This window comes from Malurus melanocephalus, unplaced genomic scaffold, assembly GCF_030028575.1.
Source record: "Malurus melanocephalus ecotype Western Australia unplaced genomic scaffold, MMel_1.1 scaffold_46, whole genome shotgun sequence".
Taxonomy (NCBI): Eukaryota; Metazoa; Chordata; class Aves; order Passeriformes; family Maluridae; genus Malurus; species Malurus melanocephalus.
This window is the reverse complement of record NW_026623278.1, coordinates 183,706-209,941: the sequence shown is the minus strand read 5'-3', so window position 1 is coordinate 209,941 and position 26,236 is coordinate 183,706. Positions and strand designations below refer to the sequence as shown.

The window sequence follows — 26,236 nt, the reverse complement described above, 5'->3', positions numbered from 1 at the left end:
TTTTGATCCATGTGTAATGATTTTGGGGAATTTTGATAATACAKGTKTAATAAAGATTAGGTAGCTCTGTCMCCATCCATGTAGTGAATTTTATTCTTTAATAAGGATAAAATTTGGTGGATCAAGTGAGTCACTGAGTTGTRCTTAAGCTCATGGGTGATTCTGGACTGTAGTATACCATATACATTATGGGGTTTTTAGTGCTGRTGTTGCCACACAACATGCAGCCATGTAGATACTTACTGTCTTGTAAAGCTTAGGAACAGAATTTCAGTGGTATTTRCTGAGGTATGGTAGACCTTACTCAGAGGCTGGTGTTTGAGTCTTCAGCTCAGCTTGGTGAGAGTTGTTGAATGGTAGTGGGATAGTGAATGTAGTTCATCAAATTCTGAATTAGAGGCTCAAGCTTCGCATCAAATGAAGCTTGTAACAGCAGCCACAGTACTGATTAGATTTCACGTTTAAAATAATTATTCTCCTTTTTCTGTAAAGATTTCACAAACTTCATACTCCTATTGAAGAAAAAAACATTTATGTGAGACTGTCAAAACAGTCAATTGAAATTATTTGTTACATCTTAAAAGTACTCCCCATTCAAACACTGAGTGTTTTTAACTTGGCTTCCTTATTATTCAGCCATTAGTAATATATGACACTGTTTTTTGGCTCCTTTGCTGCAGAATGCAACCCAGCTGTCACCTGATGGTCCCTTACCACAGCTTCCTTTACCATAYATTAACAGCTCAGCAACTCGTGTTTTCTTTGGGCATGATCGACGGCCAGCAGAAGGTTAGAAAACTTCATGTAAACAATTTCAAGTCTCTTTTTGAGGAACTGAAATACCTGCAAGAGTTGGTGCTATTTAAAGTCTGTATTATGTAAAACTAATGTGACTGGGTAACTTAAAAATATTTCAAAAGAAAAGCTTGAGCTTAGTATCTACTTGTTGGATGTTTCCAGACTTCCTGTGCAAATATTAAATCTGTGCATCTGGTTGTGCTGACTATCACTRTTTCTCATACCTGGAAAGCTTCAGTGCAAGTCTGTGRTGAACTTCTTGAAAGGGATTGTTAYTGCTGTAGCAAGTACTGRATGCTAATGGCAATGCTAGAAATTAGCTTTACAGCTAACTTGCTAACTTCCTCTTGGATGAAATATTTGAAACACTGTGATTCCTGAATGTAAAGRAAACTGAGTAGAAATCCTTACATAAACCAGGGCTATACTGTGGGGTTGTAGTCTAAGTAAAAATGAGCTGTAGCCTAAGTATATCATGTGGCATGCTAAAATCTTAGAATGCCATGATATCCAAATTGAATTATATTCAAATTATTCTTGGTGTTGCCTTCTGTCTGTGTATTTCAAAATGTTTGCAATTCGCTTTTTTAAATCAATTGTAGAATGATAGCGACCTAGAACTTAGAGTACTTTAAGAATAGTTATCAAATTGCCAGGGCAGCCCTCTGATGCAGCTGTTACATGTCATCCCACCTTCTAAGACTGCCTTTCTCTCACCAGGTGAAAAGCAGGCAGCTACRCATGTAAGTCTGGATCAGGAGTATGACTCGGAATCATCACAACAGTGGAAGGAGCTCGAGGAGCAGGTTGTGTCTGTGATAAATAAAGGAACAATACCTCCAAACTTTCAACCAACGCAGTTCTGTTTAAATCGCTACTCAGATAACTCCAAATTTCCGCTTGCTGTGATAGAAGGTAAAGATTCTTACTCTTCAGCAATAAACTGAGTTAAATAAATTTGTATAATATTTCCTGTCATATTATAGGTTTGAACCAATATTCTTGTGTGAGACGTTTGTACATGAATACTCTGAGATAGGTGAGCTTTCAGATTGTGATGGGAAAAGCCTGTTGTAATWTTTTTCTTGCACTTTTTTTAATAGAACCAATAACTGTAGAAGTGTCCTTCCGAAACCCTCTGAAAGTTCCACTTCTTTTGACTGACCTTTCATTGCTSTGGAAGTTTCAACCTAAAGACTTCAGTGCAAAGCAGGATGGAGAAACAAAAGAGCGGGTAAGGAAAGCTTCATCCTTTTCCAACCCAAACAGCTACAGGTATGGAGTGTATGTCAAGTATTCAAAATTCTGAAGTATGAAAACATTTAAGCATAAGCATTAAATATGGTTTAAGTGTAAACTAAGAAAAAAGGCAAGAAAAACGTAGCTACTGAAATTCTTTTTGCATTATCTAGATTTTCCTAGATCTGTAGGGAAAAAGCAGTCAAATCAACAAACATACTGTAATGTGTATCGTAAAGCTGAATGCAAAACGAAATACTTCCAAGATTTCATCGTATGCATATTACATCTGTTTTGAGTCACATTAGCCTTGACCAGCAGATATGACAAATATGAGTGTTATTAGGTAGATTATCAAATATCTTTTTCTTGTTTGAGCTACTCTAAATAGTGAAATGTGTGTCCTGAAAAACTGTGCTTGTATAACATAGGAACATCTTGGTATCTTGATGAAAATTTGTTGTATTTAATGTTTTGAATACTTAAGATGAGCTATTGTAGTACTGTTTAACTTATCGCTTCAGTTGATGCTGCCAAAACCTCTGATGGACTGTTCTCACATCCATGTTTTWTATGTTTTAATATGTTCTAATAATGAATATTACAGTACAGTCCTAAATRATTTGTTTTTCTAGCCAAAAGCATTTGGAACATAGTAATCTCTAAAGGTGCTGTAACTATTTGCCAACGTTGTAAGCATGAGTTCGCATAACTCTCRGGGCTTCCCACACACTTTCCCTTCTGTTCTGATCTGAACTGCTTCTTTAACGGTGTGATAAATCCTTCTGTGACTATCAGTGAAATTGACTGGGAGTGGTTCCAATTTATAGTGCTAAATCTTAAATTTCTTTTAAATGCTTACTGAGTCTCGAGCTGCATTTTTAATTCGGAAATCCTGAGAAGCTGGCCATGCAGCACTTGTTTGTCCTAACTATCTGCAGTTTGAAATTTGTATGCTTTTTCCCCTTGAACACTTTGGGAAAGGTACTGGAAATACTATTTATGACACTATTTCTGCTTAGGAGTAATAGTACCTAAAGAGCTGTTTCTTCTTTTCAGGATATACGTGATGAAGATATGGTAGGAACTGAAGCAATAGCAGAGTTTTTAATTAATAGTGAGGAGACAAAAGTGGTAAGTACTMTATTTTGTTTTAAAAACAGTCTTTTCAGTGTTGAACTTCAGTGTGTGTTTCAGGCTTGTTATGATCTGAACTTAAGGCTAAACTTAGAGCTAAGACATGATGAGTCAGAAGTTCTAGTACCACATATATCTTATCACTGTGTATAAATGTGACAGGACCRGAGGCAGTGGACMCRAGAGGCTTCATGTGAAACAATCAGGAAACATTTATTTATAATTATAAATTTATAAATTCTTATTTTGTAACTGTGATGGTGCTTGAGCTCTTGGCCCAGGCCGCCCAGAGAGATTGTGGAGTCTCAGACAGTTTGGACAACATGACCTYCAGAGGTCCATTCCAACTAAAGCCATTCTGTGATGCTACCCCCTGTTAATCATAGYAAAAGTTAACTTTTAGGATTTTTTCCTAATGTAATGAGCATTTGCCAGCTGAGAACTGATTTGTTAAATTCTGCATATGTGAAATTTTGAGTCTAGTAAGTGACCTATATTTACTGTGCGGTTATTTCTGATGCACCTGTAAAATAAACGTAGCTGTGTGTTTAGCAATTGGACATTTAAATGTAATAATACTTCTTTCTAGTAGCAACAACAACAAAAATTTAACGTATCTCCACAGGCAAGACTAAAGCTCTTTCCCCATCAAACAGGGGAGCTACATATTCTGGGAGTCGTTTATAATCTTGGCACTGTTCAAGGTGCTATGCCATTAGATGGGATAGATCCTTCTATTGGATTACAGACAGGTAAGTGTATTATTATCTTAAATTGTGTGTTTGTGGAGGGAGGAGACATGGCTTCTTCAGAGTAGARCTAAGTTCTAGTGTTTAGTGTTTGACTGCTATGAAGCAAGGCCTTCCATCAGGTAGGGATGTAGAAATAACAGRAACAACTGAAATGGGAAAAGAACARATTGACTCTTGTGGGAATCACATGAGGATGGATGCCAGATTCATACTTTATTGGTCCTTTTAAATCTGTTGAAATTTTGAAATCAGTAAAAAATCAAAATGTAAATATYCCATCTATGCCATGTTGAATCTGTAACAACTTCCATTGACTCTATTGGCATTAATTTTTTCCTATTCATCTTTTTGTGCTGTTAACTTTCAACTTTTGTTTAAATATTGCACTGAATTCTTTTTATAAATTCCCAAATGTAAATTTGGCTGATAACAGTTTTTTTTCGCATCTTAAATTCTCTTTTCTTTACATTAATATATAAATGGACAATWAATTGGCATGCTGCTTGACCTGTTCTGTTGAATTGTTCATCTGAAACTGTCTCTCACATGTTGAGACAGTTGAGACATCTTTAGTTGTTAGGTTAAATGGGGATTAAAATGTGTGAAAGTGTCTGAAAGAAATAGARGATTGTTTATGKMGAGGCTGGAAACYTYTTGAATACAAACTGTTTGGAGAACRGTGGCTGTCTTTAAAGGAAATAATCCTTTAAGTGACTTTTCCAGCCTGGCAGAAATTTGGAATTTTCCAACTTCAACTTCAYGCACTGTGTCTTCCACTTCCCTTCCAGTTGTAATCAAACTATTGAAGGGCAGAGTAAGTCCACAACAATGGATAACTGGCTGTTGAAAATTGCACTAGTCAGGTGTTGTGTGACTGTTAGCTTTGAATAGTTCTTTGTTGGTGATGCTGCTTAATCAATGAACCCTGCATGTGCTCAATAACAAAAATCAAAATGACTTTGGAGGTTGGATTGGGAACTCTGGATCATTTCATAGAGATGAAGTTAGGAATTACTTAAAAATACCCAAATGAAAAAATGTTTTAAAAATCTTTTCAGGAAAGTTTGTTTCCAATGGATTATCYGTACGAGGACGACAAGATTTAGAAATCCAAGGACCTCGACTTAATAACACAAAAGAGGAAAAAACATCGATTAAATATGGACCTGATCGACGTTTAGATCCCATTATTACAGAAGAAATGCCTTTGTTGGAGGTATGTAGCTACTTCCTATTGGCATTTTTGAGAAAAYAGTTGAATGCAGAGTTTATAAATGTAGTTCTGAAAATGAAGGCTTGGATTTTGCTAGTGCCTAAATTTTTCCAGGTGATTTCTGATCTGTCAGTGACAAACTTCTGTTGGTTTTTTCCAGTTGAAGGCTCAAAATTCATGTCCTTCTGAAAGTGCTATATTCCCTTTAGAATTTTAGTTGGCAACAGCTTTTGTAGCCAGATGAAGGGGGAACAAGCAAAGAAGCTTTTTTCTGTTTGCTTTACATTAATTTAGAACAGTTATTCCAGTGGGTTGATTGAAAAAGAGTGCTTTGCCCTATACTAGGGCTGTTTATATGGTCTGGCTGACTGGTCAATCACAGTGCCCCGTACAGGACAGGTAGTTCAGCTAGAAGGGACTACAGTGATCATGCAGTCCAGCTGCCTGGACCAAGTTATGTGCCTTGACCACAATGTATTAATGGCTTTGTCCAAATGCCTCTCAAACAGTGACTGGCCTGGGGCATCATCCACCTCTCTAGGAAGCCTATTCCGCTGTTTGACCACTATCTCCATTAAGAAATTCATCTTAATATCCAGTCTAAACCTCCCCTGGTGCATCTTTGCATTCTCACGTCCAGTCACTGGATTTCAGGGAGAAGAGATGTGCACCTCCCTCACCACTTCCCCTCCTCAGGAGACWCTAGACAGCAGAATAGTTTGGATGTGTTAATGGTTGTTTTCACAGGTATTCCTAACTTGGCTTAGCATTCAGGTTTTTATTTTATCCTTTTCTCTCCCCCATACAGGTGTTCTTTATAAATTTTCCTACAGGACTTCTCTGTGGAGAAATCAGAAAAGCATATGTAGAATTTGTGAACGTAAGCAAGTGTCCTCTTACTGCACTGAAGGTCGTATCCAAGCATCCAGAATTTTTCACTTTTGGTGGAAATACTGCTGTTCTAACGCCACTAAGTCCTTCAGCCTCTGAAAACTGTAGTGCTTACAAGACTGTTGTGACAGATCCTACCTCTGTGCGAACAGCACTGCTGTCTTCAGCTTCTTCTGCAGACTTTGGGGTTGGCACAGGAGGTTCACCTGAAGTAATACAGGTTCCACTTCCTGATGCTGTTCTTCTCCCTGGGGCTTCAGTGCAGCTGCCAATGTGGTTACGGGGACCAGATGAAGAAGGTGTTCATGAAATTAACTTCTTGTTTTACTAYGAAAGTATTAAAAAGCACTCAAAAATGTGGTAAGTTTTTCTACTCTACCTTTCCTGTTATACTTACTAGACACATTATAAACATTGTAATGGTAAAGGTAAATCTTTCTGAATTTCTCTCAATCACTGTGATTATGTGAAAATAGTTGTTATTGCTATTCTAAGCAATATCTTTACTATATGACTAATTTCCTTATGAAATTGTATACCCTTTACTGCTTTTATCAAAGTAGTAAATATTAAATTATTAAATAATTTAATAAAAGGAGGGCTAATGGTATTCTGTTAATAGAAATTTTCATTGTTTCTATTTAGTTCCTCTGGAACATCTTTCTTGAGGCATAGGGTGAAAAATCACAACCTAATTTGTTTCTACATTTTATAAAACAAAATMTTGTCTACCTTGAAGAAAAGATTTTGTTCTTCATTCAAATTTGGTTARTAATTGTATTGTGATTAAAATTGTTCTCTTTGGAGGGGTTAAATACCAATTTTGACTTGTGTGCTGTATAGTTCATTTTTGGACCATCTTGGGAGAGTTCACAGTCAAATTTGATACCACAAACTAAAAAAAACGTAAGAAATTAATTTACCATTTCCTGCGGGCAGACATGTTTTCAGGAAACGAGAGTTCCATCATTTGTTATGACTACTTGGGAAGACACATGTCATCAGCCCTGCTTTCTCCTTCTCCCTAGTTTTATTGCTGATCATGACATCATATGGTGTCATGGAATATCTCTTTGGTCARTTGGGGATCAGCTGTCCCCAGTGTGTCCCCTCYCACCTTTTAGTGCAACTCCAGCCTGCTTGTGGTGGGGTGGGGTGGAGAACAGAAAAAGCCTTGAATCTGTGTGAGCCCTGCTCAGCAATAACAAAAACATTCCTGTGTTAGCACTGTTTCTAGCATAAATCCAAAATATGGCCACCCACCAGCTACTCTGAAGAAAATTAACTATACCAGCCTAAACCTGCACACTTGGTGTGTGTATCAGGGTTACTTCAGTTAAGCTCTACTAACATGGACTGAAYGTCTTCTTGTGGCTGAAGCTGGTTTTCCCTGCTAGTTCTGAGAGAGAAACAAAGTTCATGTGCTGTGGGAGTGGTTGGCAGTGTAAGCCAAAGCAGAGTAAGTTGAAGATGGTTAAGAGATTGGATCAGTAGCATAGTCTCAAACCTGAAGTCATGCAAATGCACCCTTGGTTTAGATTTTTTTGTAGCTTCTGAAATACCAAAGTTAGCATTTCATTTGGCTCTAAGCTAGTCYGGAAGAATAGGGAATTCGTCCCCCTACAACTCATAATATTCAGAAATGCAGATGTTTGAGAGATCGAAGAGGGTTGTTTGGGGAATGCACTTGTTCCCTGCTGTACTGAAGTTTTCAGGGAAACTTAAGCAAAGCAAACTGCTCTGGTTTAATAGTGYTCTTTGTAGACTGAGCATAGCTTTTAAGTGCTGAAAAAATTATTTACTTTGTGCCATTTGAAAGCTRTGCAGACATCTGTATATCTGAGGATTAACTGCAAAACTTTAAAGTTTCTTCTGTAATTGTGATGCTGAAGTAGAGATTAGGAAGTCGCTTATTTTTCCCTCCCAAAAACAAGTGTCAACATGCTGTTTCAACATATTTAGTAGATAATGAATTCTTACATGCCTTAGAATGTTTSCAAGTGGAAATTGTGGTAGCTAAAAGCTTCTACATGGGAAACTCTTATGTGTTTTGATGATGTCTAAGAATGGAATTCTACTCATCTTTAGAAAAACAGGAAGATAACTTTCACAAAGGGTCTGCTGTCCTGGAGGTTGATCATTCTCTTTTCAGGAGAATTTATTGAATGCAGTGGTATTTTAAGTGCTTTTTAATAAATATTTATGGCAAGAGATGTGACTAACTAGTGGCCTGTTTACGGCTTATTTACTCAAAAACTATTTTCCAAAGCATTTGGTGGCATTAAATACCTTAATATGTGTCTGTTTGCTTTCACTCTGCCAGTTGTCTCCCATCTGAAACGTTTTTGAAGTATTTTTTGTCATGGTAATGTGTGAACTTTTTTCTTCAGTATTTTGTACTGGCTGAGAGACTGTGTCTAAAGGGGACCTACCTATGCAGCAAGACGGTTAAAAATAATGTAGTTTTGATAGGGTGTCTTCAGTGAAAAGTGTCTCTTTGATGGTTGAAACAAATAAGTTGTCTAATGGCCTTAATATTGACAAACATAAAAGCTGAATTTCTTGATGTCCATGTTCTGGGCAGTCCTGGTTGTTCAGAATGTTGTCTTTTTGTTTTTCTTTCCTCTTCTTCTTCACTTTCTTAGTCATAGAGTACTAAGGCACACTGCAGTTATTTGTACCAGCCGGTCTCTGCACATTCGGGCTACTGTTTGCAGAAGTAATGCACTTGGGGATGAAGAAGGCAGAGGGGACAACATGTTGCTGTTTGTGGATGTAGAAAATATCAATACTGTAAGTTCTTATCTTTATAATTACTTTTCTGTATTATTACAGATGAGAGTTACCACTGGAACYAAGACTAAAGTAAAAAGGTTCTTCTACAGTAACTTTGCAAGCACTAAATAAATCTTGCRTATTTGATCATTCCATTTATTGTTGGAAAGAGTATTAATGTTATTTCTTAGCTCTTTGGAAGTCTCCTATACTTATCGAATTCCAGGACTGTTGTTCAAAGTGTTTTTAAGGAAGATTTATTCCAAACTGATGAATGTTCTTGATGATTGCAACTTCCAGGATTCTCATTCAGGCCTACATGTGCCCTCTGCACCCTCTCAGTGAAAACACTTGTAGAATTAGTGATAACGTCAAAATCAAAATTTAAGCTCTGAAGGAAGTTTCTGTGTTTACGTTTATCACCAAACTCTAAAGATATTTTTGGACATATAATCCAAATACAATATGATCTGTTGACTTAGTAAAGCAGATGAAAATACTCAGTTTTTCATACCATGCTAATTTAAATTTAYTCATTTTTTTGATGAAGCTGCTCCCACTTTTTCAGTCACAAAGCAAGGTAATTGAATCATCTGTTCATAGAATTCATAGACACTTAGTTGGTAATGRAACTGCTGAGTTGATTTGTCATTTTCTTTTGAAGGTGTGTACTCTGTTTTTYCTTCAGTTACTAAAGTGAACATTGCCCACTTCTTTAAGGAGGAAAGAATGTTTTTGTAAAGYACTTAAAAGTTAACAGTGTAAGGCTTAGTTTTCCACTACCACTTCACTCTACAAGAAAGGAAGCCAACTTCGAAAGCTGCTTCTTACTGTATATATATGTAATTCCAAATTAAACAGATCTTGAGTTTCTAGGATTTATGACCTAACAATATTTCTAAAGTTATCCTAGAAACTAAGTAGCCTTGTGGACAGTGTTGAAGAGAAGTATTTGAGTTAGAGCCTAGTTTTTGTAAAAGTCATTCTTAATCTGAAATACTGGCTTGTGGGTCTCTTTCATTTAGGGGATCCTCATTTCCTCTTTGTGTGGCTTTGTTTACTGGATTTGGAAGTTGCTGTGGTCTGGGACTATTGCTTTCCTTTACAGTGGGTCTTAAATCTCTCCTTCCTTGTCTCTGAAAACTGTCTGTTATGAATGGTGTGAATAATGAGTTAAATTAAGATTCTAACAGTGTTACTTTGCAGTGAATACTTACTGTGCAATGTTACAAATCACAATTGTGATTGGTTTTCTTTGACATAACTTTTGTCTCTTCCTTAGAGTGAGACAGGCGTTAAGGAATTTCATATAGTGCAAGTTTCAAGCAATAGCAAGCACTGGAAACTTCAAAAATCTGTTAACATCTCTGGAGACAAAGGTGTGTATCTTTATCACCAAAATAATGGCACGTTTACCTTCTGCCTGGTAAAAAACGTTAAAGGAATCTAAAAAGGAGGTGAATTTAGCTTTTGAAATAATTAGCTTCYAAAAAYTTTGTCCRTTTCAAACATACTGAARCACTTACTTTGYTCRTATTTCAAGAAATGTATATTTACAGATAACTTATTCTGACTTTGTTTTAAAAACAAGCTAAATTTAAAGCTAATTTTTTTCTGCATTGTAGAGAAATCTGTGTCTGGGGTGGCTAATAACTTTCCTCACAAGAAGTATGGTTGTGTTGTGTGCAGTTGTGATGCCTGATTAGCTGTGCTTGTTATCAGTGTGGTTCCTATTTGTGAGTGTTCAAGACTGGCTTTTGTTTAGGGGACTCTGATTATGCTGGCAGCAAAAAAAAAAGTCTTGCAACCTTTTTCTTTCAGATACGAAACTCGCTAGCAGAGAAAGAGCAAAACTATGTTTTAAAGCAGTGAGATGCAAAAACTCAGAAGGTAAGTTCTTTCCTGAATGTGTTAACTGTTTTAAAAGATTACTGTTTGGGTACTGTATGCTGAAGTTGTGACATCTTGTGGTGCTAAAACTGCTTTTTCTTTTTATYCCTTAGAAAATTACACATTTGCAGATATTGTCTTTGGAAATGAACAGGTAGGTGGACGAGTACAACTGCATAATTTGTCTTATGCAAGGTGTCCTTGTCGTGTGAAAGCACACAGAGGCAATAAGGTAACATAGGCTAGCATATASTCAGGAATTTTAGGATCCTGGCTCCACAGATGAGCTACTTTGGGATCACATTACATTGCTAGCTTTTTTTGCAAATGCTTTTCCTTTTTTTTCAGCTCTTCAGAGTAGTTGTTTTAARTATATCCCAGCCCATTAATTTTCTGGGAGAGGTCTGTAGATAGCAGATTCTTGTTCCTAATTATATTTTTACTAAGACAAGTGAAAAATTATAATTATGTTTTATTTGAAAAGCTGGAAAACCCTAGTGAATGCCAGTAGCAGAATTTGAAAACTACTATGGTARGTTGCAGTCAGTTCAAGGAGTCTGATTTTTCTAGAAGTCCAGAATCCTAGACTACCATGCTCTTCTTCTAATATTTTTTTAAACATACAGGTATTGGATACCCTTTTCACAAATGATCTTGGTACAGCAAATGCTTTTCCAAAACCTGAGGAAAGTAGGTCAATTACATCAGATCAAAAATCTGCATAGTGGGTTTAGTTAGTTGTATATCAGATTGCATATTTTATGTGAGGGTACATTTTTCCTCAGCTTTTAAAAGCCAAAGAAAACCTATTCACTGTCATTTCATCTCATAGGACTAAAAGTTAGGACTGAAGTTAGGACTAAAAATCTGAGGTAGATGATCCCTCTGCATTTTTAAAGTTGGCATCTGAACGGTTGGAACTTCAGCTTTCCTAGAGAACATTTTATTACAGTGCAGTGAAGGAGAGGCCTTCCAAGCAGGCTGCTTGGAGGTAATAATAAAAGCTCCTATTTCCAAGGTTTGTGTTTGTAGTTTTAAACTAGCAAGCTATAGCTCTGTTTCCCTATGTTATCTTAAAGGGCTCTGTATGTAAGGCTAACCTCYAACAGGTCAAGTTAACAGTGTCTCTAACAGACACTGACACCAAGGTGTCTGGCATCCCGTAGCTTTGCAGAGGGAAGCAAACTGGGATAATGGAATTGAAATGCTGCAATGATGAGCTCTGTTAGAGCAACTTTTGTCAGCTTGTGTCTTGTTCTGAACACTTTCTTTCCTTTTTTTTTTCTTGTAGATAATAAGTTCAGCCAGTCCTTGTGCAGACTTTTTTTTCCAAAGCYTATCCTCTGAATTTAAAAGAACACATGTGCAATCACATACTCAYGCATCTCAAAGGGCAGTGAAACAATCGTTTGATGAAACAGTCAGATTGATACAAAGATGCAGTGAAGTCGATTTGAACATTGTGGTACTGTGGAAGGTATGTATGGTTGTGGCCTTTGGGCAGGAAAACATTACTGTTAGGAAATAATTTAATACACTGTCCTAAACTTTCAGGCATATGCATATGRAATTTATGGGTGATTTTTTTTTTCTGAAAACAGTGAAATGAACTCTAATGATGCAAGAAGCAAAGGTAATCTTAGGATCTATTACTGTAATAAATGTCCTTATATGGTTTTACATTACCCTGGATGCACCCAGATTTTTTTCTCTTTTAAAAGAGAAAATTATGAAATCTTGAACTAAGAGGTTTGTTAATGCTTGCTCYTATAGAACTGTAAGAGTTACCCAGTCTGCTTTGAAGAAAAGGATCTCATTTCCCAAGATGCAGATATTAAGTAGTGAAACCTGGCAATAAGTATGTTGTGCTAGCCTCTAAGTTTTGATCATTACAGCAAGTTCCACTTAAGTTAGGGGCAGTCAGTAATTCTGTCAGTGTTATGAATCTTACGATAGTTTCTGGTCTGTATATGTCTTTGTATTATGTTCTGTAGGCATATGTTGTGGAAGACAACAAGCAGCTTATTTTGGAGGGCCAGCATCATGTTGCCCTTAACACAGTTGGGAAGGAGGCCTTTTCATTTCCTCAGAAGCAGGTAATCAACTGTGAAGTTTTCCTTTACCATTGCTCTTTTCTCTAAATGGACTTAATGAGTCCTCTTGTATGTAAGTGGAAGCTTTTGTAGACTCTTAGCATCAGATACGTGTTATTACTAAATAATTCATAGTGAMTGACTTCAGGTTTGCTTAGTCATCTGTATTGAAATAGGCTCAGTTGAAACATGAGAAAAGCAATATGCAGGTAAGTATATTGGTGAGCAGTTGTTGGAGTAAACTGTTCTGTGGTATTTCAGGAGAGAACTAGAAACTTTTTAATGATCCTAAAAGTGCTGATTTTATAACAAAGTTAGTACTAAAATGGTGAAGTTTATAATTGTTTTGCTTGATGAAAGAAAACAGTATCTGTAAGAAACTGGTGCCTGTCTACTGGTAYATGCATTGGTAACAACTATGGAAATTACAGATGAGGTTCTGTAAAAACATCTATACTAGATTCAGTTTATGTGGATGAAGAAGACTAATGTGCAGAGCAGAAGAAACAATTCTTACATGTTTAGTCTTCTGTTGAGTATCAGATTGCTATTCTTTCTTGTTTTGCTGCCATTCTTCTTAYGTTTTTACCAACATTGTAAACATAATATATAGCTTTTAGTGAGCTCTTACTAAAAGTTATAATATATATGTATGTATTAATTTTGTCAAGAAGACGTACAAGACAAATGTTTTCCAATAAATACCATGCTATAACACAAGTAGTGAATTACTCTGAACCTGTGCATTTGGCTTTGGTTCATAAGCCTTTAASTGTTTGTACATTGCTAAGATAATTTTTTCCATTTAGTTCTTTGTGCTATGAAATAGATGGGAATTTGCACACATGGGSTCTAGCTATGCTGAGTAGTACAAGAGACTGTATTAGTGTAATGACAACTGCCCTCTCAGGTTACCTTTTGTGTCTTAATATGTGTGTAGAACAGTAGRTCACACTGTAGACATTCCAATTTTAGGATAGAAGATACTGTGAACTTCTGATTCTCACAAATGTACAGGGAGAGAAAATAGAAATGAATCACCAAATCACATCTGCATCCTAAAATGAACAAATGACTGATTATGCTATTTGCATAAAAGAAATTTGCATTTCTTGTTGACTGGACCTCTRTTTGTCTGCATCACATGCAATTTCAAGCTAAAGCAATTCTGCCACCAGTAACAAGGAGGATCCATATATACCCTCAATTTTTTTTTTTGAGGAATGTATGCTACTGTATTAGCATTCTCTAAAATTTGTTCCTGATCAGGTTTTAATACAACTGTCTTCTATATATTCTAGTATTCTTCTATAGAATCTATAGATTTTATGTTAATGATTGTATTCACTTCATTCAGCATGAGGAACACACTTCCTTTGAAGCATTCTGTGCCTTGGCTGGAAGCAGAAAAAGCATCTGCATTGTCATGCACTTGAAATCTGGCATAAGAGTAATTGGTGGTTGGGGTATTTTTAATGGACATGTAAATTCTGTGTCCTCATGACCACCAAAGCCCAGAGWTAGCATGAATTTTAAGAACCTTTGATCTCAGGACTGCTAAGAATTGAGAAATTGTGTGCGCTCATTTACTCCTTTTTTCTTAATTAGTTCTTAATAATGTGAGGAAAGCAGATAAGCTGCTCTAAGGTAGAAGGTGAGGTATAACAATTAATTTGAGACTTTGCAGCAGTTTACTTCATTCAGTCGACATTTCAGAATTAAATGAATCCCCAAAATAGAATTARATGACACTAGATAGAGAAAAATTATATACTTAATCGCTTCAAAATTGCATATTGTCTTTGAATTATCTTGCTTTTTCACTAATGTAACACAAGCAGTAAAAAGCTGGGGAGGACTGGTGGTAGAAAATCCCAAACTCAAACTTTGCTTCTGATTTGATATTTTCAGTATATAGTTTTATCTTGCAAATCTGTACATATTCTTTTAAGTCATGAACACTATTGGAAACTACTCTAGACTGTTCCTGATTTGCCTTATGCTGACAGTACTGAAGTTGTTTTCTGAGAACTCGACAGCAGAGGGAGATGGAGATGCATGCTTTTTACCAGCACGTGGGTTATCRGCTCATAAATGATAGGGGCCTGCTCTGATGTGGGAAAAAAAATTGCAGATTCAGAATACGGTGTCACCTAGGATGCAAGAGTCCACTCTGCATTTATTGCTGAGTTTTGTTTGTTGCTCCTCTGTAGTGACTTTCTTCATGACTTCAGTGTTGTTTGCTCCATGCTGTAGTACCTAGCAAAGGAAATTTTGTCTGTCTGACACAGACAGCTATCCCCAGTCAAGAACAGTCTCACAGTGGGCATGGAGGAAACATGAACAAAATTTCTCTCTGCGCCTCCTTTATTTCTTTTAGTCCTCTGAAAAATGACTCAAATCTTTGCTAAATTAATGAAGTAACTGTTGAACAAATTGAGATTGCTTACTTTATATTTTGGTTAAGTTCTCTTAACTGACCACACAGCAGAAGCCAAACAGTAATGGTGTATCTCCTATTAACTCTGTCCAGTTTCTGAAGATGTAGTTTGGGTTTGCAGAAGCTTCTACTACTRTTCAGGAAAACACAGCTGCAGTAAAGCACTGTGGTAAATAACAGGAGATTTGATATTTTTTGGAACTGTTATGTTAAAGTTGTTCCAGCAGTTGTTCGTAGATTGGTAGTTGGGTGAATTGATAWAAAGTCACCTTAATTATTTATGTGTGTAAAATGTCAGACTGCTAACTGAGCCACAGTGATGGGTGGTTACTTGTACTTGGTTCCTTGTGGGATATTTAATGCACGATAGGGATGTGGAACAGACTACAGGGTGTAATTATTCCTGTATTGCAGTAGTATAACTTGCTATAGTATTTGATAAAATCAAGATAAAACCATTGGTTACAATGCAGCTTGGAGAAAGGCTAAAATGTTTTTCTGAGTAAAATTTTTGTATGTACCCACWTATTGAAAATGTAAGTAACAGTACTTCTGTGCAAGTTCTTTGATGCTCATAGGCATGTGCTTCCTTTTTCTTCCCATGTTTGTTCAAAATAAAATTATCAATTCTAATATTTATTCATTCCAACCACTACAATAAGTATGACTTTAAAACTGTTTTTCTGTGTCTGAATACAGATTGTTGGTAGTAGTGGTTTTTACACTATATGGTTTTTTTTTAATAACAAATAGTACCACTTTTGAGCATAGGCTATAGGACACAGTAGGCCTACCAGGAGATGTGATGAGCTACTTACACTTTTATGTTCTAGGAGTCATAAATGTAGCATGCTGAAGGAACACTTAGAGAGTATTGACTGTTAATGTTTATTTGTTTCATATAGTAATCTCTTTGGATAATACAGAAAACATTTACCTTCTTACCTTTCCTCTCATTTGTATTTTTGAAAAACTGTCCTTTGGCTAAAGGTAGGGGAAAAAATTCTAAATATGGTTTGTTGCCTTGAATCAGAAACACAGAAGGTGCCACCAAGTGGTATATGAATAGTCACAGGCAACAATRTATAAAGAAAAAAATAAAGGTGTAAGTAAAGTGAATAGCTTTGAATAGATCATTTCGATCCAAGTAGTAAAAGCCTCACATATGAAATCAGCTGAATATTTGTAAATCATGGYTGATTTTTTTGACAATGATTCTGCTATAGGTTCTGTTTCTCTTCCGAAACATGTTTTTAGGAATCAGTTAGTTTTAACTGAAGATCAATGTAAGATTGCATCTGAAAACAGCTATTCTGTCTCTTCTTCTTGACCTCTCTGCTTTAAATTAGTTAAAGGACAAAAACTTTAAATGCATTAAACATCCAGTCACAGTTAGGGSTGTTGATTAATATTATTTCTTATTGCTCTCTTCCCTGTTTTTCTAATCTGGTGAATTCAATCCAAAAGATTCCAAGGGAAAAATGCAATGTAATATAGTTGGGTAGAAGTAATAGAGTGGTACAAGAGCACACTTCTTTGAGGATTCTGCTTTGCAAAGACTTCACACCGATAGAAAGTGAGAAGCAGTCTAAAGATTTGTCATTTGAATGTTGGCATGTTGGGAATAGCAACCATCTTTTCCAGATGTGCTTCAGGTCTGCACATGATGTTCTTCTGGGCTGCACATTTAGTCCTGTGAATTAGACCAGGAGTAAAAACAACAAAAGCACCCAGGATGGATGCTGGCTTTTGGCAATATTTCACATCAGATAGGATCATTTTTGGTAACACTGCTTCTTAAAATACATGCAGCTTAGTGAGTCAGCAACCTTTTGGTTGGAAGCAGGAATTCTTGAAATGCAGGAGAGAGTAGGGTTTAAATAACTATTTTTCCTTACTATTACTGGAAGTGACATATTTTGCTAGTTCAGGATTTTTTTTACAGAATTCATGGGAAGAGGTGCTTGAATAAAACACAGATTGTTGGAATGRATTTAAGAGTTCCCTTAAACCACCTTGGTAKAGATAAAGCAAAGTTCTTMAGAGCAAATCAACATCAAGAGCTGAAATACACATTTTTCATTCCATTGTATCAATTAATGTAGCAGATATGGTGTTTATTTGGGAGGACTGGTTTATATTATTGTCAYGAATGAAATAAATAGCTGCAACATTTGATCTTTACCCATTATGGACTGCAGAGCTGATGGTATTAGTTTTCAAACTTATTTTTTCTAGATGTCACTAAAATACTGTTCCTGGAGTTGTCATTTCTGTAGTTGAGAGCTAGAATGAATATAGATGAGTCACATGCTGAAGGAAGCAACTTAAAACTGAGGTTTTAAAGTTGAAGTTCWCAGATCTAAAATGGGAATGGAAAAAAAGCACATCACTTAGATGTCTCATTYTTATTCTCTTCCTTTCAAATATTCTGCTTTTAYTTTATTCTTAGCTCAATTTAGGAGTTTCCTGTTTGGGTTTTTTTCTGTGTTGTGCATATTAGTCCCTSATACTTTACCAAGCACGTCAATAATCCTTTTGACTATGTGTGACTTGTGGTTTATGGGGTAAATATGCTAATTTTCCATGCAACTTGGATTTCAAATTGTGGTGTACTTAAGAGCACATTGACCCAGTCTTTACGAATATTATTTTTGAAACTGAAAACTTCAAGGTGTGTAATATTATGTATAAAAATCTTTTAAAGTGACTGTATGTGAGGATACCATCGCTTCATCCATCTGATAGAAAAGGAAGAACTTTTCAATTTGAAAATGCATTCTGAGATATTAAGGAATGCATTGTGGGTACATGTCTATTAGAAGATATTTTGAACAGTTTAAATGTTGCCTTCTCAACTTTTAACTTAGTATAATTGCAGGAGAGATCTGAAACTAGTGTGAATGACTAAAATACAATTTCAGAAGTCTRTAGAGATGATCTATAACTATTTCAAAGTAGCAAGATATCAGACTCTAAAGGTCTGAACTTTTTTTGTAACTACCAAATAAGTGAAGATGTTGAGATTATTCTGCTTGAAACAGCATGCTTGTGTCTAGGTTTGAGTGTATTTGTTTGAAGCTGGCCTCTGTATATGGCTTTGGGCAACAAGAAGCTTTCTAAAAATTGCAAAATCTTTCCAAGTACAATTTGTTCAGTTTGTAGCTCTTGGAAGGTAACTGCAGAGGGAGCACTGCAGTTCTGGTGCTAATGCCTGTTGTGTGTTTCTAGTCAAAAAMCAAAAAGTTTTAAAAATGCAGCTATAAAATGTAAAACAATAACAAAAACACACACTCTTCTTCCTATCTCTTGTTTTGAAGTCTCTTCCAGTGAAGCCTCTCTGTCTCTACCAGTTTGTATGTATGAGACACTCAAATTACACTGTAACTTTTTTAAAAGGCACAGTCTTAAGCATTGCAGTTTATGATGGCTGCTGGAGCTTGTGGCACTTTTGGAGGCTTTGCAAAGAACCCACACTGGGTCAACAGGCAGATTTTAAGTGTCAGAATTTTTTTTTTCCTTTTAAAGCCAATGTTACACTTGGGCTGATATTCCAGTGATAATCAGTGACAAACTATCAYCTGTTTAGTTTCTGATTTTTCTTCTGTTTCTAAGTATAACTTAGAATATATGTAACTTACTTAATATAACTTAGAATATATGTAACTTACTGTTACAGCTTGGTGTAAATTCTTGAAGGGAGGGTACAGGTGCCAAGTAGGTATGAGCTTTTGGTCTGGTTTGTTTTAAGCCTTGATCCTATTTCACAAGCTCCACAGTAGGGCAAGAGTTTAATGTGTCCTTAAACTTATCTTCTGCTTGCCATTTTGAAGTGTTTAATTCTTTTCTGAAGTATTCATTAGGTAAGAGAAGAATGGGCTAAATGTCATATTTTAGTCTTTGTTCTAGATACACAATCACAAAAAGCCTAGAGTTTGAGCAGCTGAACTTGGAGATCTTTTCTGACTCTGACACYCAGGGGCTGGCTGAAATTAAAGTTTAGCTCTGCTGATAAATGATTAATTTCACTGCTTTCCAGTCCTTCAACAGAGGTGTCATATTAGAACTAAAGGTTTGAAATATTAATGGATTCTGCAGTTTCACCAGTAAATGTTCCTGCTGCATTTTGTGATGTTCTTGTCTGCTTGTAGAGGTAAATATTCGTATTTGTCTTTTGTAGGGTTTTAAAAAAATACTCGGGAATTCTGATTGGGAGGACTTGGAACAGGTAATTTATTCTAGGGCGAACTACAGTATGCTGAATATTGCTGTGTGGTTGAAGGCAGCCTTGAAAATTTGCTGGACTRTTACTTGAGGGGAGAGAGCAATTTAAATGAAAACCTATAATCTCTGCTGTCAGTTTTCATTGTTAGATACCTACAGGGTAGGATGGAAACACCAAATTCATTCAACACTTAAACTACATTTTATTGTTACTGTGGAATATCTTTTTTTTTCCTTCTCAAATTATTTTTTGAGAAAACTACTCTTCCTTTTGAAGGAAAGAATTGTAAGCCTGTTAAAACATTTGGTATCTTCCTGGTGTTATCAGCACAGTGACTAAGGTGCTCCTACACGTTTCAGAATGCCCAGTGTGTGATTTTTTAAGCCAGGTTCCATTGCCTGTAGTGTTTATTTTCAACTTAGAAGGTGCAGTTAATCACTTTTTAATGAAAAGTGTYAACTTTTTTACCCTGTACCAACTTACACCAACCTGGCGGCTTTTTAAAAATCTTGTTTCACACATTTTTAGTACACAGTCACATTTACTGCTGCAAATTCTTTTTTTCTTGTCAAGATGGACTTTCTGCAGAATAGGTTCATAAGAAAATACTAAAAGGCAGCTCCTTCCTGAAKAAATCCTACTCACAAAACAGATGATGTTGGCTAGAAATGCTGCATCAAATGCAGGCTGGTTGCAGCTTTCTGTATCGTTTAATTTCTTCTGCTTCAGAGAGTCATTCCATCCAAAGGGTTAGGGATAATCCCAAGTAGTGTGTCAGTGCTGTCTTGGGCTTTCAGCTGGGGACAAAGGTTGACTTTCACATATGCAAGTGCTTGTTATGCAGTTTTACAGATACTCTGTTATTAAATCCTTCTGTCAGTGTTAACATGTTTCTGTAAATTTCTATTAGCTTTACTTCGTATCTATTCTGGGAAACTTATGCTTTGGGTTTCTGGTTTTGAGCTTCCTAAGGCAGGTGATAAATTTTTTTGTTGTTAGGTACWGCTGCTGAATAGGGAACAGTGTAAATGCTGTCCCTTTTTCCTAGAAGCAAGCCAAACCCAAATGTTAACAAACCACTGCAATAATAGTGTGCCTTTGTGAAACTTGCACAGATAGATTTCACAGTAGCTTGTAAAAACACTATCTCAAAAGAAGGTAATAATTAAATTGTATCAGTTCTTCATCCGGCATGCTTAAATATAAACCAGGTTGGCAAAAAAAATGTGAGCTTCATGATGCTTCAGACTTGTTTCCCTTATGAGCGATGTTTCATAATGGAAAATGATAGCTTCTGTGGCTGGATTTCTTGTACCTTATGTTACTGTTTTGAATGTTATTCTGAATTTGTTTCAGGAATTACCAGAAACGGTTCTCTTAAAGTTTTTTCGACCAGAAAACACACYGGTACCTGCAAGACCAACACCAGAGCAGCTTTCTAATCTTATTAAGACAAGTCTTCATTATCCAGAGTCTTACAATCATTCTTTCCGTCAAAAAAGGTCAGTGGAACATTATCTTTAGAAACTTTAAAAATACTGTTAATTGAACATAAATCCTTTTGAGTGATGTTATGTGGGTTATAATATAGAWGTCTGGTATGCAAGTGTGAAATCTTGTTCAATTTTTAAACTCACTGCTTCAGAATTTTATAGGTAAAACTAAAGTTTCATGTGAAAAAAAAACTGGGCTGTAATACCATAGCCCACAGTTTTAATGTTAACAAGTAATGTTATCAAACCTACTGGAAGTAAAACAGTCTACACCCTTTGTGTTTATTTTTGTTGTCAGAGTAAACAGTATGATTTCTTTGAGAAGCCAGACAGAAGGAAAGATGTACTTTTAGGTCAAAAGAACTGTTATGTCTACAATATCTCATTTGCCAAGATTAGCACACAGTTCYGACTTGCATCAGAAGAAAAGGTGGTAACAGTTTAGATCACTGGGGCTTGTTTGCTGGAAGAATATCAGAATTAACCTCTGTCAAAAGCCTGCTGCTAGAGTGAATTACTTGGAGCCTGTAAAATCCATGAGTCTTTCTGTTAAAAGAAAAGGATTTATTTCTAAAATGCAACATTTAAATGTGCCATGTTTTAATGGCAGTGATAAAGCATGCATTATCCATGTAAGACATTCACCTCTTGTTGGTTATAGTTGCTAATTGTTCTTTTCTTACAATTCAAGTTTAGGGTGTTTGAACTGTTAAGCAATGACAAGGAATTCCAGTGGCACAAATGACTTACTGAATACATAGAGGTGCTTCAGCTACAATARTTTATGTTCCTACCTGTCAATATCTTGGGGACTTTTTTGCTGCAGCATTATTTATAGAAACAATAATACTAATTGTGAACAAGCAGAATATCAATTAACTGTATTGAGGATGAAGGCCTACATTAAATCCAGATGTGCGTGTGCTGTCTGTTCTCTTTGGGAACTGTTCMGGCTATAACTTAAGGCCCAATGCCAGCAATTCCTCTACAGGAGGCATTGCAGAAGAAAAATATCCTGTTCAAAATGTGCCAACCAAAAATTCAGAAATGTTACCCCATTTTGAAATGTCTCTTGTCACACAAGCAGATTTCCTGTAACACTGAGGTGGTACTTGTGCTTTTGCTGTCCTTTCTTAGCTGGATGAAGGGAGATGGTAGCTTCATTTGGCCCAAATGAACCAGTGCTATTTGCCTTAATTGACAACTTTTATTATTAGTAGCTCTATTCAGTGTAAGTGATTATGTTGCTACCTACACTGTCTTGACTCTGGCATAATTAACTACATATAAATTCCATGTTACTGGAATTCATTTTAACTATTTAAGAGTATAATTAAGACTGTCCAAAATAAGATTTTCCTTTAATATGGAACTGTTTCTCTTTGCAGCCTCTGTCTGGTACCTGTCACTCTCCTACTTTCCAATTGTTCCCAGGCTGTTGTAGATGTGATGATTGATTTGCGSCATAAACCAACAAGGTAGTGTGCAAATGTTAATAGAACAATATTTTTTAAGAGCCCTTCTTAGCTTGGGGAGTTGTGTAATGTTTTAAATGTATTTGCTATCTAGAACAGGGTTTTTTCAACAGTGGCTTCTTTGAAAGAATGGAAATTGATATAGGGTTCATGCTGTGAGTCTTCAGTCTCTACTTAMTTTGCTAAGACAGGGCCTTTAATTGTGACTCTTGAATAGTTAAAACTCTGTGGATCTTTTCTAGAAAAGTGGAAATGCTTTTCAACTAGTAGAATAGGAGCTTCACCAATTTTTATTAAACATATGTTGTTGGGTTTTCATTTTGAAATACTGAGTAATTTGTAGAATGCAACTTTCTCCTCCAATTTGCTTTAGAGTAAAATTTCATGGAACCTTGGATATTTAAGACTTCCTCTAGGCTTAGCAGCTGATTCTTATGACTGCCTTTTTGCTTAGAACTGTTGTAGAATGTGTGAAATTATTAGCATTGAGAAAGCGTTTGTGAATTGCTTCTAAAAATTTCACTKAAGATTTTTTTGTGGGATACAGAATTCAGTAGCATGATATATGTATATACACCATTGTAGTTCTGCCACTTCTGTTAAAACAAGGCAACTTTAACTCATGGGTAATGCAGGTGACAGCTCCCCTTCAGCCCTCTTAGATATAATACTACCTGGTCTATTTGCCACCAGGGAGGGGAGAGAGACATTGAAGGGGGCTTAGTCATGAGGGACATTGGCTTCTTAGCAACAGCCCGTGCAGCCAAATAAGAAATTAGAAGCCCAGGGCCTAATCTGAACACAGGTTCAGAAGTGGAAGACACAAGATTTGTGTAGTTTACTTTTCAGATACGATTAGGAAGCTRTTCACTGATCTGTCTGTTTTTCACAAGATGGTCATGTTTTGTTATATTGTGAGGCATGTCTTTCAAAAGATAGTATACTCTTGGAACTTAAAAATATAGAAGACCCCAACACACCTTCTCCCAATGTATTAATGCAATGTCTCTAAAGCATGTATACCCATGTTGACTTCTGTGTGACATCCAGTCTGATTTAAYTCTAGATCATGGGATGGGCCTAAGAATACCTTAAGTAGGAGTTCCTCAAACKGTGACAGTTTGTTACTACATCTAGTGTTAGTGTTATGTGCCAGTTATGTAGAAAGCTGAGAATACACTGAGTTCTTCATTATGCATATATGTGTAATTAATGTTCTGTGTACAGTACATTAGGAACCAAAGAAACACTTTAAAGGTTTGTAATAATTCATCTGAACTAAGGGGAGAGCCGCTCTAAGGAGTTTTACATGTGAGTCAGAGAACATAAAAAAGTATTTGGTAAGACCCAGAATTAAATTGAGCTGATAGATGGACATAARCATCCATAAATTTACCCAAGGATATTCTGGGTGCTTTGTGTCTGCATATGTTTGTGGAAACAGGTGTGTGTGGATACGAATGTAGTAGGAAAGAAGATGGACACATGGGATTTTTTTTTTTTTGAACCTGCATTTAGTATCTTGATAAATGTTAAGTGCAGTTCTATCTATATCAATGGTGGCAACTGTTAGTCTTTGCAAAGTCTAGCTTGGCTTGCTCGAAAAACCTAAATCTCTTAAAGGTAAGGAGGGTATGTGGAACAAAGAGAGCAGTATGCCTTACAGGAAGGCACTGATTTAAGGGTAGTGATTGTGGGCAAGCATTTAAAAAGACTTGGCAGCTTCCAGGATATCAAAAGACAAATGGCACTGGGCACTCATCCAAAGAGAGCCAGAATAGTAACATAAATTCCCAACTCCTGACTTCTGAAAAGAAGCTTTTAGAAAGTATAAATTATTGTAAGGGCCTGGTGAGGGAGTGCATTCTGAAATCTTGGGGAAAACTTGAGGTTGGAGAGAGTCCTGTAAATTGGTAATATATGCTTCAAATGCAGAGAATTAACATTTTTATCTTTTTTTTTTTTTTTTTCAGCTCTGAAGGACTAGAAATACACGGATCTTTTACATGGCTTGGGAAAACACAGTACAAGCTTCAGCTTAAAGGCCAGGAGGTCTATAGCTTGCARCTCAAGGCTTGCTTCGTTCATACAGGTGTTTATAACCTTGGAACYCCCAGAGTATTTGCCAAGCTCGTGGACCAAGTTACTTTGTTTGAAACAAGTCAGCAGAACTCCATGCCTGCACTGATTATTATCAATAATATCTGACCACTTCCTAAAAAAAAAAAGGACTAAAAGATAAAATAAATGGGATTCTTTTCTTACATTGCTGGTTGACATTTTGCTGCAGTTTTTTTGAAATAGCACCTCAAACATCTAACTTGTTACTAAAGATCGTGTAGAAAAGAAAATAGCAAACTATTCAGATGACTTGTCAGTTTGTTTCTCGATGCAATGCACGTTGGACTGAAAATATGTTTATCCTTTTATAATGTATTTCTTCTCTGGTAATTAAGATACTCATAACACAAAATACTCTAACTCCTGATCTGAACATACTTKTATGTCCAATGCCCTGTCAAAAATGCAGCTTGACTGCTGTTACAACTTCCAGCATGGTGTGTTTAATATTTGTGGCTGTATTAGGATATGGTTCAGGAAGAARACCTCATTGGCTTTTTCCTGTCTGAAGCCATTAGTCATGGTAAATCCCAACCTTACTGTGAAGTTCAATAAGGTCTCTCAAATCCTTTTCTGATTCTCGGTTCTTAAGTTTAAAATTTTGTTTTCATATTTATGGAAACTGGTGACTTTTCAAGGTTTACATAAAAGTCCACGTAGGGTGTTTAAAAACATAATTTCTTGAACCAGTTTGAGTATTTTCTCATTCATCTCAAAACAGAATGCACTATTTCACAACCATGAGATTGTCATTTAAATTGTCACTTACTTTATTATGTAACTATAACAACTGATCTGTTAAAAAAAATCTACTCAAGATTTTCAAGAAATGTATTATATTTATAACAAATGTACTGTAAATAGAATAAAGCATACACCATATTCACTGTATGGACTGGTGGCCTTTTTGCTTCCCTTTGTAYTCAGCTGTGGCAATCCACACGTGCTTCTACTATCATAGGACAGTACTGGTATGTGAGACAGTGCATCTGCCTTCTGATGCATTTTTTTCTTTTTAGGTAAGGTTTCTAATTTTACTCATWTTTGGTACTACTGTATGACTGTCTCCACGACTTTAGGCTTCCCAAAAGTCTTGGAACCCATTCACAGTATATGACCTTTCATGGTCAAACTTAGTAGGACTGTGAATCATGYTGATAAATCAGTAGAATACTGAAATATTCTCTGACAACGAATGTGTTGCTTCAGGGCTCTAATTCTTTTCTGTTGTTGTATAGCTCGAAAGAATAATCTAAAAGATTCTCAGCATTGTAGCCTTAAGCTGTGTCATCATTGCTTTTTCTGCCTCACAGCCATTTAGGGAAGGAAAATCATTATTGGTGCCATTCAGCTGTGCACTGTAGGGCTCAATGTTCTAAGTCATAGTTGGTGCATATTTTAAGACAGCCTCTCCAAAGCAGGTTATCAAGAAAATCGTGTGTAGAAACTGGTGAAAAGAGACCCTATAGAGGGAGCTAGACTGGTTTGATGGAGACTGGACACTGTCCCAATGGCAATTCACAGTGAGATCCTGCTGCTGAGCAATGGCTGGCAGGTACAAAGTAAGTGAAGATGTGAGAATATCTGAATGACGGAGCAGTGAGATGAGATGATGCAGAGCACAGCAGCTCTCGTAGCTTCTCAGCACTCCAGACCCAAATGTGTGAGCTCTGATGCTCACCTGCACATCTCTG

General features: G+C 36.3%; 1 protein-coding gene across 1 annotated transcript in view; it reads left to right on the top strand.

The window, feature by feature from the left end:
- The window catches only part of TRAPPC8 (trafficking protein particle complex subunit 8), a 52,339-nt gene extending 26,914 nt beyond the window's left edge, over positions 1–25,425 (top strand). Inside the window, exons 14-29 of the mRNA XM_057365032.1 lie at positions 681–789; positions 1,519–1,713; positions 1,902–2,032; positions 3,097–3,171; positions 3,800–3,926; positions 4,985–5,142; positions 5,948–6,390; positions 8,676–8,823; positions 10,088–10,184; positions 10,627–10,695; positions 10,809–10,849; positions 11,987–12,172; positions 12,690–12,791; positions 20,810–20,955; positions 22,335–22,424; positions 24,395–25,425. Coding sequence (XP_057221015.1) covers positions 681–789; positions 1,519–1,713; positions 1,902–2,032; positions 3,097–3,171; positions 3,800–3,926; positions 4,985–5,142; positions 5,948–6,390; positions 8,676–8,823; positions 10,088–10,184; positions 10,627–10,695; positions 10,809–10,849; positions 11,987–12,172; positions 12,690–12,791; positions 20,810–20,955; positions 22,335–22,424; positions 24,395–24,629 — 2,352 coding nt within the window. The 3' untranslated portion in view covers positions 24,630–25,425. The remainder of the gene's footprint in view (positions 1–680; positions 790–1,518; positions 1,714–1,901; positions 2,033–3,096; positions 3,172–3,799; positions 3,927–4,984; positions 5,143–5,947; positions 6,391–8,675; positions 8,824–10,087; positions 10,185–10,626; positions 10,696–10,808; positions 10,850–11,986; positions 12,173–12,689; positions 12,792–20,809; positions 20,956–22,334; positions 22,425–24,394) is intronic.
- Positions 25,426–26,236: the final 811 nt, after the last annotated feature.